Here is a 17,055-nt window from a genome sequence, read left to right as displayed (position 1 = left end):
AAGGGATTCTGACATTAGATTTTTTTTGGGGGGGGGGGGGGCGGGGGGTCTAAAGCCACCACTATAATGGTTTGGGGCACATTTAATACCTTTTTAGACAATTGTGTGTAAAACCAGTAGTATTAATGCAAAAAAACGTACTTTTATTTCATGGTGCCTGTATGCAAATTGACTGCTGGAGCCTAAAGTCACGCAGTCCTTTAAATATGCACGCTTCCCCTCCTACCGCCATCATCAGCAGAAGCTGCGGTGAATTCCTGCGCTGCGCAGCCTTCTGTGCCAGCGGCAATGGACCTGAGCACTAAGGGCATCAGCACAGGCCGCGGTGAAATCCGGCTTTCGCGCTGTTGTGGCCCTCCAACCCAGCAAGAACGGACATGTGCGTTACTTCAGTGCGCATGTCCGTTCCTGCTAAGACAGAGGATTGCTCGGCGCAAGTGCAGGATTTCATAGCGGCTTGCGGTTGAGCAGTGGAAGTTGAGCAGTGGAGGGAGCATGCATCAGGGCTTCAGCGGCCCTCCGCCATGATTCGAGGCAGGTCAATTTGCATACAGGGTGCCATGAAAAGAAAAAGTAAGTTTTTGCATTATTTCTACTGTTTTTTACACACACATGTCCAGAGTGTGTTAAATGTGTCCCAAATCACTAGGGTGGCAGCTTAAAGGGAACCTGTATAGGACCCTAAACTACTTTATGGCACTGGTAGGGTAACTGGCAGGAAAACGGGTGATGTATTTTTTTTTTTTATATTCACCCACAATCCAGCGGTGTCCGCCTTTTGATGTTGGTGCGCAGCACGAAAATCTGACTCTTTTCAGAATCCCGTGCTCTTGCTCTCTATCCCTTTAACTAGAATAGTAGATATGAAGTGGATCTCTATATTTATAATGGAGGTCCAACCACTTGGATGGCCTGCCGATCCCGAGGGTACCATGTGCACTCTGTATTATACTCTTTGGGTCATATCAAAATGGAGTGTAGATACCACCCCTACAGTTGATCAAAAATTTAAGGAAATTCTATTTAAATGCCTTAATTATACGTGGTGCAGAAAACCCCTTTATTATGAATAGAGATGAACAAGCATACCTGCTAAGGGCAATTACTCGAGCGAGCATTGCCCTTAGCGAGTACCTGCCCACTTGGAAGAAAAGATTTGGGTGCCGGCGGGGAGCGTCGGGGGAGAGCGGGGAGGAACAGAGGGAAGATCTCTCTCCCCCCGCCCCCCCCCCCCCCTCCCCCCTGTTCCCCCACGACGGCAGCCGAATCTTTTCTTCAGAGCGGGCAGGTACTCCCTAAGGGCAATGCTCGCTCATCTCTAATTATGAATCCTGCGGTAAGTCCCACCTATAGAGAAGAGTAGTTTGACTTTCTTCTGCCGGTTCTGGCCGTTCTGGCTGTAACCTTCATGGGATAGCTCTTTATTTAATTGCATACGTTCCAAAACCCTCCAGTTTTAGCATTTTATTACAAGCCTGTACATCACCCCGACAATACTCCCGGCCTAAATAAAAACTGATTACAAAGTAACCTTGAGCCAAAGTCGGCCCGGGCCCGTGATCTGTGTAGTGTCAGCAGCGACTGCTAAACGCGCAACGGCCTTCGTGATTGAGTTATGAGGCCGCTTGTTCTAGTTTTCGAGGAGTTAGTCATGTTTTGGCTTTTTTAGCTTCTCGAAAAATTTGTGAAGATTTTGGATGGGTTCTTGTATGATTTAACATGTTGACGTCCCATAAAGCCCAGTTTGAGCTTCTTTTCCCCTAGAGTTCAATGCGAGACTTAAGTAGGACACTTTTTCCATAGCAACCCCAATAATTTAAAGGTCAAACCTTATTATGGACTCCTATTGAGAAGATGACCACCACCATTCCACTAGTTAAAACAGTTGAAGCCCCGTTGAAGCGTTCCCGTGTTCTTTCATTTATCGTTTTCTCCCCCTCCTCCCCTGGTTCTAAGAACACATATCTTTTTCTTGTAAAACCCCGTTTCCTGCTGCTGCACCTTGTCACCACCAAGTCGGTCTTGCACGTTTTATTTGCAGGAAATGTGACCTTACCACAAAACAGATGATTTTGCATCTCCTGGCCCCGTTGTGCAGAAGGGAGGCTCTGTCAGTCATGTTAATTCGTGTTTACAGCTTCGCTGGGTCCCCAGCCGCTGCTTGCATCAGTTTGTTATCGCTGTATCACGCGCTGCGCCAGATATCCTTCTCCCTTGTGTCTGATAAGACGGCAAGATCCAGAGTAACAGGATTACTGTGAGCATATAATGTTCCGGCTCTCAGCACAGCGATAACCCCTTACTGTCCTTTTACATATTTCTTGTGACATTCTGAGAGTTGTAGTACTTTATGTAAGAGATACGCCGTCTCCCATTCTTAGCTTGCAACAATATGGCCGACATCCGGCTTACCCTGGCTTTCTAAAAGGGGTTGTCTTGGGACTGTCATTGACGGCATATCGCTAGGACATACTTTCAATGTTGGGTTTTGCCCGTAGAAGGCACAGCGCCACTTTGTCATCTGTTGGCTCCACTCTGGGGGTTTCCTTGTTGGCCTATTGCAGTCATTGACCATGCGGCCTCTGGGAAAACGGAGACGGTGAAGCGATGCAGTGCTTTGTAAATGCTACTACCACTTCTCTCGAACTGCTGTACTCCCTGGTGAATGCTAGAGATTGGCTACTTTCTCTATATGCTGAAAGCTGATTGGTCTGTCTTGCGCCCTCCATATTGATTGCGGAGCAGCAGCAAATCTGATTGGTCGTTGACGGATTTGTACATGGAACCGTATTTCAGAAGGTTTTTACACCGACCTAGAAGGGGGTTCTTTACTGTAAGAGCAGTGAGACTACAGAACGCACAGCCTGAGGACGTGATGGTGGCGAATTCAACAAAAGAGTAGAAGAGGGGCCTGGATGCCTTTCCTGAGCGTTACAATATTATAATATGTTATAATCATTAATAACTTCAGACGGGTCGGTGATCCGGGGATTATTCCGATTGCCAGATTAGAGTCGGGAAAGAATTTTTTTTTTTTGGCTTCTACCTCGTTTGTTTGTTTTTTGCCTTCTTCTGGATCAACATTGGGGGGTACTAGGCGGAACTGGATAGACATACGTCTTTTTTGTTTTGGCCTTACACACTATGTTACTACATATATGCACAAGTAATTGGTTTCACAATCACTAACAGCATTTTTATCAGTTGCTGCGCTCAATAGAACAAAAAATGTTAGTTTATTGCTAGGATTTATAAAAATAATTGCCCTGATTCTGCAATAGACGTATAAACAAACCAACGCCGGTTTTGTTCACAGTGACCCCACGTTTACCTGAAATAGCAAATTACTTGAAAACGGAAGGTTATCATCTGCTGAAAGGGAATAGCAATTACTGAGTCTGCTTATAGACCGGAGGCTTCTCTCCCCGCTCTTAGCTTCTGGGCTCATTCTAATGGGTCTCATTGCTTTTTATCTGTGTGCCTGTGCAGTCAGCTGTGAAGTAAAGGAAGTTCTGCTAGATGTGGCAGTCTGGCCGCCCATCAGCTGCAATCACACATCATCGGGTTGCCGCAGCTCCGGGTTTCGAGCAAAATAATTGCAGCAGAATTTTACCTGGTGTCTGCGCGGTTGTCAGGTTTGGCAGATGCTGGAGGAGAAATCTGGGCCCAGAATAACTGTCATTACACGTACACCAGCCAGTCCTAATATTATGAACCAGCTGCCTACTATTGTGTAGATCTTGTTCGTGTCGCCAAAATAGCTCTAACCCGTCAGGTCGTGGGCTCCATAAGACCTCTGACGGAGTCCTCTGGTATCGGGCACAAGCCGTTAGCAGCAGGTCCTTGTAAGACTTGTACGTTGCGAGACGCGGCCTCCGTTGACTTGTTCCAATCCGGCATATCCCACTCGATTAGACTTTGTAGGTCAAGTCCTCACCATGAACTCTGTCACGTTCCTCATCCATTCATGACCAGTGCGGCCGGCGCATAATCCTGCTGCTGCGATTAGGGAACACCGCTGCCATGAAGGGGGTACTTGGCTGTATAATGCTAGGTTGGTGATACGTGTCACTTCCACTTGATGCCAGGACCAAAGTACCCGGCAGAACATTGCCCAGAGCATCACACTGCCACCGACTCCTTGTCTTCTTCCCATGGTGCATCTTAAGTAAAGTCCAGTTCACACTAGCATTTTCCACCTGGCCCGCAGACATGGGGCCAGCTCTCTCCCCCGCCCCCCCCCTCCCCCCGAATCGTTTCGTCCGAGTAGTCAGTTACTCGAAAAAAGCGGTGCTTGATTGCGAAATCGCCCTAAACGAGTACGTTCGCTCATCTCTACTTAGGATACATCCTCAGTAGTTGATTGCCAGTAGTCTAAGCGACAGACCTCAGCTGATCGCGTACCCGCTGTCAGCGCCACATCACTCAGGGTCGGAGTGGAAGCTGCTACTCTGACCCCTATGCTGTGGCAGGAACGCATTATTACAGGTGCAGCTGTCATTGATTTAAGTGACAGCTTTGCCTGCAATTACCAGCACAAGCCACCACACAGGTCGGAGCAGTAGATTCCACTCCGACCCCTATGTGTTTTGGCACCTGCTCAGCCTGGGGCCGAGCGGTAGACCCCCGCCATTCAACTATTGATAACCTATCCTGAGGATTGGTCATCAGTACTATTTACGTGGAAAACCCCTTTTTAATGCCTTCACCAATCTGTGCTACAGTAGCTCTTGTGGGATCGGGTCAGAGGTTCTCGCCGCCATTATTGAACCTCGAGCACCCATTGCTGGTTCACCTGTTTGTCCTTCCTTGGACCATTTTGTGCATGAACCAGGAGGCTCAGGATGAGCGCTGACACAGGTCCTGCTTCATGTCATGTGTGGAATTGTGGCAGTCAGCAGGGGGAAAAGGGTATTTCATTAGAAAGGGCCTCTCGGAATAGACGATTATAAGTGATTAGCGCGGAGGCGGCGCGGAGCGCTGGACTGTGACCGCTCGCTTTCAGAGGCGACATAATCTGATGGCTCCTTCTGGACAGTTTGGGTGGAGGTTGTGAAAGGAAACCCACCGCGACTCCTAAGATGAAAGAACCGACTTCTCACGCTTGTCAGAGACTTGTGGCTTTGGCTGCAGAAGTGAGAAACCGATGAGAAGTATGTAAAAGCGCCATTCCCTGAAAATGAAAACCCCCTCCTAAATCCGCTTGACTGGTTTTCTGCGTGGAAAGCTGGGTGATAACCCCACCGGCCGTAGTGGTGGTCACTCAGTTTATCTACAAGGTCGGCCAAGGAAAAGCAGTCTGGAACCGCAGTCTTATAAAAAACGGGCTAAAAGAAAATCCGTTTCTGCCCGTAGCAACCAAATATTTCATTTTACCTCAGCAGTATAGGAAATGAAAGCTGTGCTGTGATTGGCTGCCATTTCTTATACTGCTGAGGTAAAATGAAAGCTGCGCTGTGATTGGCTGCCATTTCCTATACTGCTGAGGTAAAATGCAAGCTGCGCTGTGATTGGCTGCTATTTCTTATACTGCTGAGGTAAAATGGAATGATGGGTTGCTATTTTTTTATACTGCTGAGGTAAATTGAAAGCTGCGCTGTGATTGGCTGCCATTTCCTATACTGCTGAGGTAAAATGCAAGCTGCGCTGTGATTGGTTGCTATTATACTGCTGAGGTAAAATTGAATGATGGGTTGCTATTTTTTTATACTGCTGAGGTAAATTGAAAGCTGCGCTGTGATTGGTTGCTATTCTACTGCTGAGGTAAAATGAAAGCTGCGCTGTGATTGGTTGCTATTCTACTGCTGAGGTAAAATGAAAGCTGCGCAGTGATTGGTTGCTATTTCTTATACTGCTGAGGTAAAATGAAAGCTGTGCTATGATTGGCTGCTGTTTCTTAGACTGCTGAGGTAAAATGAAAGCTGCGCTGTGATTGGTTGCCATTTCTTATACTGCTGAGGTAAAATGAAAGCTGCTCTATGATTAGTTGCTATTATACTGCTGAGGTAAAATGATAGCTGCACTGTGATTGGCTGTTATTTCTTAGACTGCTGAGGTAAAATGAAAGCTGCGCTGTGGTTGGTTGCTATGGGCAACAGTCTTTTAGACTGCTTTCATAAGAGTGCGGCCCCGGCCTACTTTTCCGTGGCCGCCTTGTAGAAGCGAATAACCTAAACCATTTTATCAGCGGTGACTGAGAACTAAATGAGTTACGATCAACATGACAAGTTTCCATCAATCGTCGTCCCGTAAGCTTTAACGGCCATTTTTCCTTGACTGTTGTCTATGACTAGAGATCCGCTACCTCGGTTTGTGATGTGACCTGCACTGTGTAAGCGGTCCGCGCTCTTACGGTCCGCGCTCTTACGGTCCGCGCTCTTACGGTCCGCGCTCTTACGTGTTTCCTTTTGTCTCTTATCACAGGGAGGAAGTGCAAGAAAACTGCGTTCGCTGGAAGAAAAAGCTGACCTTCATCTGCAAAATGAGTGCCAACCCTGCGACTGGAGTCCTGGACCCGTGTATCTGCAGAGTCTCCGTCCGGAAGGTAAGCGGATGACAACGTAAATTGGGATGGGGGGGTAGTAATGTGGCTTCTGCCTGAAGAGACTATTATGTCTCCTAAGCCTTATAATCTGAGCGTGCAGCCTGTGGATTTAGCATGATGCCTCGGCCATGTAATTATGCACGGAGGGGGATATGCAATTGAATCGGCAGGATGACCTCATCGGTAGATACACAATTGCATTAGTATGCATGTGGAGCGGAGGCTGTCAGCCGGCCAAAGTCTAGGCAGACGCCAGTCTGTAAAAGCGGGTCAGTGCTCATCACGTCACCGGGAACCTGTCACTGTCCACCGTACCGGTCCGACTGTGTGTAGTCATGGATGCAAGCAGTACTGGTAATGTACAGCAACAGGACAGCGCCCCTAGTGGACAGTGTATTTATTTAGCTTTGGAAAAGCTTTATCTTTGGCAAATAATGGCTGTCACCTTTGGGCGCTTTTTGAGGCGGACCGATCGTTCAAAAAAATCATTCAAACGAGCGAGAGTGAACGATAATTGTTTGGTCTAAACACGAGCCTACGCAGGCATAAAAATCATCATTGGCTCATTCAGTTTACGAACTGATCGTTCAGCGTTTCACATAGCGAATGTGAAACGCTGAATGGGTCAACGATGAATCTGCTTGTCGTAACCGGCTGCACAGGAGCAAACAAGCCAGCGATGGCGTCACTGGTTGGAGAATCATCCAATCTAAAAGCACACTTACATGGGACGACTATTGTTCGCTTGATGGCGCAAATGTAAGCGAACGTTGTACCACTTAAACACGGCCACCAACGGGGTGACGAGTGAGAATCCATTCACTAGTCAAATCGTTTCAGCTCCTCTAAAAATAGTCGCTGGTTGATCAATAATGGTAAATAGGTAATCATCGTCTTTCAACAACTAGCCAGTTAACTAAATGCGCCCTTTTTTGGCGTGCGTTTCCCATGGAACGCTGATTGGCTCCGACCTTTTTTTGAACATTTTGACTTCCCACTTAAGACTAATTTCACACGGGTGAGTGCGGTTTCGGGACGGATTTTGCAGCAGATGATCTGCAGTATTTCTGCTATTTGTGAACAGAACCTTATACAGCAACAATGCAAAGTCCTTGCGGATCACGGAGTGTTTCCCTTTGGTTTCAATGGGTAAACATCACACTCGCATTCTGTGCGATGCTATGCCAGCCCCATTGAATACAATGGGTGATGCGATGTGAGGCGTTCCGAGAGAATGCACAAAGATAGGACATGCTGCGATGTGATGTGGGGAAAAACAATCGCTCATGTGCATGACCCTATCGCACGAATATGACTCCAAAAAATGGTGTTCATATTCGTGCGAGATTTGTGCTTCTCACAACACACGAATCTTGCGTGATTTTCTCGACCGTGTAAAAACGACCTAACTATAGGTTCGCGAAAACAGATAAATACTCGCAAGTGGACTTGGCAGCCCATGAGTGGTCATTGGGGAGGTGTCGAAATTTCAGGTGCACACCCACCTCACACCTCCAAATAAATCAACAAACAATATTTCGGCCCATATAAAAGCTCCCAACCATTAGATTGGCGATCGCAAAATTGAACAACCACTAACCATCAATCGCTCTGCGTAAGGGCACACAACAGCAGCCGCTCTGCATCAGTGATTATTTCGAGCGACTATTCAGACAGTAGTTGTCCCATATAAAGCCACCCTTGGTATGGCTTAGTGTAACTATGACGATGGCGTGGGTTCTGGGCTTGCTGAGGGCGGCTAGTCTGGGTACGTGATGTCCTGCCCATTCTATTAATGGAGTAAGCACTGTGTGAGGTGCATTGTTTTTCTCTCTGAGGTGTGGGAGGTATTGTGTATAACGCTCTGCGTGTGGGGTGCAGGATGGAAGATGTGGCCCGCAATGCACGCATGTACACCCGTAGGCTTTACTTTAACCCCTTGTGTGACATCCTGACGACCGTGCATCCGGTGATGACCATCGTGCAGAAGGTTCTCACACTCTGCTAATGTTTGTAGATGGTGTCAGAGTGGAAATAATAATCTGTTCTTTTCCTGTTACAGGAACTAAAGGGTGGAAAAACATATTCAAAGGTAAGACAGAGGATATAATTCAGTCAACATGCCCCTCACCCGTAATTCTGTTCAGTCAGCTGACTACGGGCTCACTTATATCATCGTTTTTGTTTTCCGTTCTGCTATTCCTTCATGGGAGCAACAAAATGGGGGGAAAAAACTGTTCCATTTTACTTCCCGTCGATTTCATTGCAATTTTCGGAGTTGTGCTCAGTTCAGTTCCCTTCCGTCTGCTTTCCTTCTTTAACAGGGAAAGGGCAGACTGCATCACTTTTTTCTTTTCTTCACTAAGAAAATTGAAAGCAGCGGAAAGGACCCCCCCCCCCCCCTTCAACATAGCCAATGGGCAACGTAATGAAATAGAAAGGGTTCTGCTTTTGTTGCCCTTTTAATGGATCCATTTTTAAATGAGCGTGTGCTGAAGGGAGTGGATGGAAATGAAAACGAACTGCTAGAACTGGTCAAGTTTTTTTTGACAGATCCGTTTACTGGATCCATTAAAAAAACGGACAGTTTGGTTCTGTTTGGTTCCTGTTTAATTCTGTTTTGCTATCCCTTTTAATTATTTTTTTTTTTTATCTGTAAGGGTGTGGTCGCAAGTTGCTGATTTTTTTTCTCGTCCCGATTTGTAGCAAATTTCACCCCTTCAATTTGAATTCAATTGAAAGGGTGAAATCTGCTGCGAATCCGCATCAAAATATGTGATAAAATCTGCAGCAAATCAGCAACGTGTGAACGCAACTTCAAAAAACGAAATGCAATATGCTGATGTAAACAAGCTCTTAGAAAGCCCTTCAGGGGCAGCCAATTAAAGGGACACCATAGCAGTATGCAAATAGACGAGAAGTAAAAAAAAAGCAAACATATTGACGGCATACAGTCAATCATTAGAAGTATGGAACCTTTTTAAAGGGGTCATCCAACCAGAATCATGGTTGATTGATGGTGGTCCAACCAGAAATATGCCCCCTACTCCCCCTTAGGGCTTATTCAGACGACTGTATATCGGCCGGGTTTTCACGCCCGGCCGATATACGGCGTCCATCTTTGCAGGGGGAGGAGGCTGGAAGAGTCGGGAGCAGTGCACTGAGCTCCCGCCCCTCTCTGCCCCTCGCCACTGTTTGCAACGGGAGGGACGGGGCGGAGCTAAGTTGCGGATAGACCACCTTACGGATACTTGAGGATAGACCACCTTACACCATATTCTTAGTAAATTCAGGGGTAGATCAGTGCAAGTCTCCTGTTTTGAGTTGTGGATACTACACTGCCCATACAGTGCTTGGTCCTTAAGAAACTGGTTCTCCCCTGTTTAGAATTTTATTAGACGATGATTCTCTGTCCTTCAGGTGGTGTAAGGTGGTCTATCCTCAATTGAGGCTTCACCTTCATCATTTCGTCGTTAGTCCTTAGTTAATCCACTGTCTATTCTTCCATCAAGATCAGTGAACAACCTTTCGTACATGTTGTTTGTCTTTTTGAGCCTTTAAGATTATTTAAGAAAACATACCATTCATTGTTGGAGTGTAAGTAAGATTCGGAAACATCTCTGCTATTTGTGATGGATGCGACGCTGGTGACAGTAGCAACTCCTGCTATGTCCAGGATTCTGTTTGTTGATGTGTAATTAGGTAATTAGTTGCAGATTTTCAGGTACTGAGTCACCATCGGGGTTAGTAATGAGCGCTGATTGTATTCGGAAAGTATCGCTGTGCAGATTCCTGCAGTGGAACACGTGGCAAATGGCTCCGACATCAATCAGGTCACTATCACATTGTCAAAGAACTGGAAGAAATAGCCTGATCAGCAGCGTGATGAGGAAGCTGGTGAGCGGAGTCTTTTGGGCTGAGCATCCTTTCCTTCAGAGCCCCTTCCTCTATGGGTTTCCTGCCATGATAGTGGGATGTAGGGACCCCCTGCCAACAACCATGCATGACGCAAACTGGATACAGTGGGAAAGTAGTAAGGCGGATAACAAACACAAATCTCAGGATAAAATTATTCGTCCTCTTCAGAATAACAAGTCTCCCAGCGTTGGCTGAGAAGGGGTTAAGCGGCTGATGGTTTGCAGGGAATGCTGCATTGCTGGGATAAGTGGAAGCTTGCAGTGCGTTCTTGTGTTACGATGCGTCGTCTGTCTGACAGCATAGCAGCAATAGTCAGAAGATCAGGAAGCAGCTTTCAGTCCCGCTATTAATGGGGTTGTTTGGTTAAAACCTTTTCACATACTGTGTTGGGAATTGGCCGTGAATAGATGGGTCTCCTGATCAAGATCCACCCTGGATCCGTGTCTATGGCCCTGGGGGGACCGTCCGGTATTACACAGATAACCCATTGATTGGACTAAGAACTGTGTAATGCTTAAAAAGGGTATTCCCATGTGGGACTCGAATGATCTATCCACGGGACTTACCATGAAAGTCTGATGGATACGGGTCTCGTCTCTGGGCCTCGCGCTTCTCTCCAGAACTGAGGCCACCGACTCCCAGTCCGATTATACGTGGTGCCAGGGGGGCTTTGGGAGTTACAGAAGCCCACTCGACTGCTTTCTTGCTCCTGACCACAGTGAACATAGAGGTATTTCCATCAAGTCACAATGTGCCGAGATCAATATAGCCCTTTAAAGAAGTTGTCTTAGTATGAAAAGTTTTTTTTGAATGGCCAGGCATGTTATAAAATAACAAAAGAATAGATACTTACCTTTCATCTTCCCCCTAGGAAGCAGAGTAGCGGCTGTGGTGTACTGCCAGAAGTCATGTGACCGCTGCAGCCAATCAGAGGTCACAGCATCGCCTCCCATTCTTCTGGCATCAGTACTCCACATCCTGGGCACCATGATGCTAGGAGTTCGTAATGGAACACTGCAGCCTTTGATTGGCTGTGGTGGTCACCCCACTTCCGGCCAGTGCAGGAAAATCGAACCCTTAGTGGGGAATTCACGAAGGCATTTGTGGAAGAATTCTGGCATAAAAAAAGTTGCATATTTTTTAGCAAGTTGTACTTGCACAAAAAATGCATCTTTTTTTGGCCTTTTTCCGCCACCCTTGCTACTTTTGCTCAAAGTGGAAAGGGCTTAACGGAAGAGTGCAGGGTCACCCGTGGTCCATAGGTTTTACTATAGTTTACGCCAGAAATTGGTGTGAGTTATAGTGAGAATGAGCTTGCATAGATTTCAAGTGGTGGCCAACGGGCGGCCCAAGGTGCACTAAATGTATATAGAGGCTTGAAGCTCTTAATACATTTGGCGCAGCTTATCCCAGTGACACGTCACTAAGTTTAAACAGAAGGCAGGTGCCAAGGTGCCCTTTTACTGCCTGGTTCTTGTGCAGATTACAGCTGACCACGGGGGCCTCTCTAAACGGGCAAGAATAACCATTTATATGTCACAGAAGATGACCGAGGCCGATTTCTAAAAAGTCTTGCGTCATTTCTCAAGTGTCCCAGACCTTGAACTGCAAGGAATCCTGTAGGACAGGTCTGGCCTGTTCATGTATGCCACTATTTTGGTACACATAACCGGATGGTGCCTGTTTTGCAGTACTACAACTTCATTCTAATGAGTAGAAAACGGTCGCGCAGTACACATATAGTATACAAAGTATTGGCCTCGTATCTGCTACGTGAGCCCTGATATGTCGCAGCACAGCTTTAACTTGAGTGTAATTCTCTTTTCCAGCTGGGCTTTGCTGACCTGAATCTGTCCGAGTTTGCTGGTTCCGGATCCACAGGACGCTGCTGTCTTCTTGAGGGATACGATACACGGAACACCAGGCAGGATAACTCCATCCTAAAGGTAGCCGTCAATATCTACTAATCTTATTACACTTCCAGTATCGCTACCTGTCATTTTTCCCTTTCCTGTTTCCCGCTAACTAGTGCTTACCGGTATTAATGTAATTCATGATCTCCTGTAAAAATCAACATAAAAATTCACTAATCAAACTAGTTTTCTGCCCGTCCTGTCACTGTGAACCAGAGACACCAGGCAGATATTCGTATTCCAGGAACTAATTGCCTCACTGAGGCGTGCGGTATTATGTGCCTCACATTCCGGAGATGTCATTCATTTCTAATGAACTTGTAAGGTGAATGTTGTTTTGTCAACACAGTCATTGTGTCTATTATGCCTGATCATCCCATTTTCTGCTCTACTTTAGGCCCCCTGTCCACGGGCGTTGTGGCATCTCGCGGCGAATCTTAGCCGCGGGAGCCGCCGCCCCGGAGCAGGAGTCGGCAGACCGTTCTCCACAGGTCAGCCTATCTGACAGATAGGCTGACCACTGAGAATCGTGGCAATTCGCAGCATGCTGCGAATTGCCGACCGCGAGCGAAGAATCGCAATGATACTCCGCTTGTGGACACTGGGCCGGCGCTTTCCATAGCAACGCTATGGAAAGCTTCAACCGGCAATTTGCCGTAGTCGAAATCACTGCCGTGGACAGGGGGCCTTAAGCAATTAAAGTCACAATCGTATCATTTACTTCACTCTACAAACTGGATTTTAATTGGATTATTTACTATTCAAAAATATGACAGTTTTCTGTCACAAATTACGCCAAAAAACTGTCTTGCATGCTTTACGCCACATTTACTATGTGATTTGGACCCTTTTAGATAGTTTTTCCGACTTGTCCAAAAAGGGATCTGGAATAAATTGCACGGAAATTTTGGCACCATTTGTGGCGTAAACTAAGCCAACTAATAGGGGGTCTAAACTTAGACTGAATAGTCTTAAAATTTGACAGATTTATCATCTGTGATGAGTATTGTGATAAACTGGCGCATTTTAGGATTGTCTCGCCTAAGCTTGCAATGTCTAACATTTAGACAGCATTCGTACATGAGCCCCATAAAGTCTACCTTTGCTTTCTCTCCATTCTCTGTTGCCAACCGATGACTGTGGCATTCTTGAGTTACGAATGACAAGTCCTCATAAATGTCTGCCACCATGACCATTGCTTTATCAGGCATACACTGAATAGCCACTTCAGTAGAAGACCCCAGCCCTTTCACGGTTGGAGCTTTCTTGTATGGATATTAGACCAGTGACCCCGCAGTGCAGTGTAAAACCACGTGGCAAATTCTCCATGAATTCGTTTGTGTGAATCCACATTGGGATGGGAAAATCCAGCGATCTGAGCGACTTCCAAGGAGCCCTGGTCACCGGTGCTAGACTAGCCGGGGCCCGGAGTTCACTGCCAACCTTCAGGGGGTTTTCTCATGTAGCAATGTGGAAAGTATACTGTGATCAAGGAAAAACATTCAGCAATCTAATGGATGTAAACAACTTGTCACCATAAGGGGCCAGATGAGGAGTTGTTTGACGAACAGGCGCTGCACAGTCAAGGAAATTGTAGCTGAACACAATGCTGCTGCTCTAACTAATGTGTCCGAATGCATAACTTGTCATCAGGCTTTTATCACGTGTTCTTTAACTTGTAGGCCCACATTTATTTAGGCCCAACCATTTTATTGCCTTTTTACATTAAAAAGAGAGCAACATTGCAAAAAGTCCAGTTTAAAAATGTCCTACTGTTTTGTGTATACGGCCACCTTGCAGACCTATGTGTCTCCATGGTTATAGACTACACATGTACCCCGTGTATTCTCATGAATGGAAGGAAGTATGACTATGGTATCAGGTTGTACAAAGATTCTTTGTAGTCTGTCACTATGGAGACACTTGGATCTGCATTAGAGCTGTATACGCAAAACAGTAAGGCATTTTCAGTCATCAGACTATTTACAAAGTTGCTTATTTTATTTTATTTTTTTTAATGCATTGGTACAGCCAAGATCTGATTGGATGCTTAGTGTCCCATCAGATTCTACGCCACAGCTTGGGGTCCTTTATCACATATTTGTAGTAGTATTATTTGGTTACCAGTATGTAATCACGGATCTCTTCTTGACAGGTCACCATTGGAATGTCACTCCTTTCCGGAGACCCGTGCTTCAAAACGTAGGTGTTTAGATATTTATTTGGTGTCGAGACTCCTCATTAGACCTATCCCATGTCATTTCAATGTCTTAACTTATGCTGTACACGTCTGGGGTCTAAAGGAGATGCTTAAGTTCTTTACCTCCAGTGGGTATTGTAATGCTTGTGTGTGGATCTTTCTCTTCTAGGCCTCCCTCCACAGCCAAGACTGTCTCCGCCCCTGGACAAGATTCCTCTCTACAGATGACCTGTAAGGGCGAGGGGACCGTGCGTTCAGCTAGTGGCACTATGCGTCAGAACAGAAGCCGTCAAGCATTGCTTAGTTCAGGTATCAGAACAACTTGGTACCTTCTTGTATCTCCGACATGGCTAAGATTCAAGTAATTTCCATATTCTAAAAGCATACGGTTTACACCTGAAGATAATTTTGCAGTTTAAATATCACTTAAATATACTCGTAATTCCTGGGACCTGCATCTATCTCTAGCTGTGGCCCCACTGCCCTCTAGTCCAGCTGTATGAGACAGAAATGGCTTAGCTCGCTGTGCTACGCATTTTGTGTAACCCCCATTGACTTCTATGGGAATTACGGAAACGGCAATGGCCAGGCACACTGTTGTTTCTGTCCTCCCGTCAGGTCATATTCGGCCAAGATGGGAACATCTCTTTAATGTACATCTAGAGCTGCATTCGCAGTGTTGTTGAACTTGCATCTCTCATTCCCTGCTAGTTCAGTGTCTGTACAGGGCTTACTTGTGTGGTTTTTCATTCTGGGAGGTGCAGTCCTTTATACAGACAGTGTATAAATTATGATGTAACAAACTCTGATCGACATGCATATCGATCAGCGCTTGTTTAACTTTCATTTACATGGGCTGAGAATCCGCTTATGGGGACGAACAATTGGATTTGTGATCGCTCACTCCCATAGGCCACCTATATGTCACTCCATTCATGTGGCAAGATTAGCAAGCGTTTACATGCTTGCTGAAAAGTCCCCAATCAGCCGACTGTCTCTCTTACATGGCCCGATAATCAGGCCAACAAATGTTTAGACTAAGGGCCCTTATACACTGACCAATTTTTGTTCAGATTCTCGCTAGATCGTGTAAATCTAAACGATAGTCCGGTCCGTTCCGCCTCCATTCACGAAGCGATCTTCACTGCTGTGTGAACAAACAGGAGTTCTAATCAGTGGGACGACTGGACGCTTAAGCGTCCAACAATCGTCCTTTGTGAAAGCGCCCTAATGTGCGTGCCTGAAAATTGTACCATAGAAAAATGCCTTAATTCTCCCATAATGCATTGCAATAGAGAGCATAGCATTTATGTGAACTCCATTAATCACTTGGGCCGTGTCCGTCGACAAAATGTTAAATGAGTCCAATAACAAGCGGCCAATTTGGGAATGCAGCTCTGGAGCAGAATGCAGGCTGTAATTACAAGCAGAACACTGTGTATTTACAAAGTTGCTCAACTTGTTAATCGAACTATCCTTGTGCTCTGATCTAGTATGCATTTTCAATATGAGTGCACCTTGAACTGTATCTGTTTTACTGATCACCAAAAAGCAGTCTATTCTGTTTTCCCAACCTTCTCATTAACCCATTACAACCGCCTGTACGCCTTTTTACGGTGACCGTTAATGGGATTTATTCTGCTGCATACACCTTTTTATGGTGCTGCATCAGAAGTCTTGCACGGGTCTCCTGGGTCAGGGGAGCGGGTGCTCAGCTGTCGGATGATCGCCTGGCACTTGCTCAAACAGCAGGAATTTGAGAAACCGCTGATCCACGCGGTTTAATCCTTTTACATACCACGATCAATGCGACCACAGCATACAGCTCCCTCTGTCACTCATCAGACCACCACGATGCGATCACGGAGTCCGTAGGGGTTGCTATGACTTCTGAAGGCTTTAATATGGCCTCTGGGTTTGCCAGTTGAAGTATAGCAGTATATTAAATCAAAGTGTGGTGAAAGTGCCATAGTGGGACATAAAGAAAAAGTTAAAGTATAAATAAAAAATAATAAAGTACTAACAAAAAAGTCATAACCATCACAAATCTGCTATCGCCGTGTCCAGAATAAGTTTTGCACGTTATTCAACCCATACGTTACTCACGATGAAAGAAAATGATATAAAAAACATGGTAAAATAGCTAATTTTGGCTATCTGGCCTTACAAAAAAAAAGCAGAACAGAAAGTGATCAAAAAGTCCTATGGATCCACAAAAATCATACTGACCTGCAGAATTAGGGCTCAGTCACATGAGCACATTTTTTTTTTTTTTTTTTTTTTTAGAGCGCAATTTTAAGATAAATAAAATACATATAACCAATGGCAGCGATCACATGTGCAATTTTTATTTATTTTTTTTCTTTTTCACATGTGCTAAAAATTTGCACCTGCAAAAGATGGAACATATGAGTGTCAATTGACAAAGTCACGCGATTTTTCTACACGCGACATACGAAATTTTTTACTATACATGAATG

At 45.6% G+C, this 17,055-nt stretch overlaps 1 protein-coding gene across 1 annotated transcript in view; it reads left to right on the top strand.

Annotated features, from left to right (window-relative positions):
* The window catches only part of EEIG1 (estrogen-induced osteoclastogenesis regulator 1), a 49,978-nt gene that overhangs the window by 17,690 nt on the left and 15,233 nt on the right, over positions 1-17,055 (top strand). The window contains exons 2-6 of the mRNA XM_066580649.1: positions 6,424-6,544; positions 8,607-8,636; positions 12,292-12,408; positions 14,531-14,577; positions 14,745-14,884. Of these exons, the coding sequence (XP_066436746.1) occupies positions 6,424-6,544; positions 8,607-8,636; positions 12,292-12,408; positions 14,531-14,577; positions 14,745-14,884 (455 nt within the window). The remainder of the gene's footprint in view (positions 1-6,423; positions 6,545-8,606; positions 8,637-12,291; positions 12,409-14,530; positions 14,578-14,744; positions 14,885-17,055) is intronic.

This window comes from Eleutherodactylus coqui, chromosome 10, assembly GCF_035609145.1.
Source record: "Eleutherodactylus coqui strain aEleCoq1 chromosome 10, aEleCoq1.hap1, whole genome shotgun sequence".
NCBI lineage: Eukaryota > Metazoa > Chordata > Amphibia > Anura > Eleutherodactylidae > Eleutherodactylus > Eleutherodactylus coqui.
This window is presented reverse-complemented; position numbering and strand designations above follow the sequence as displayed.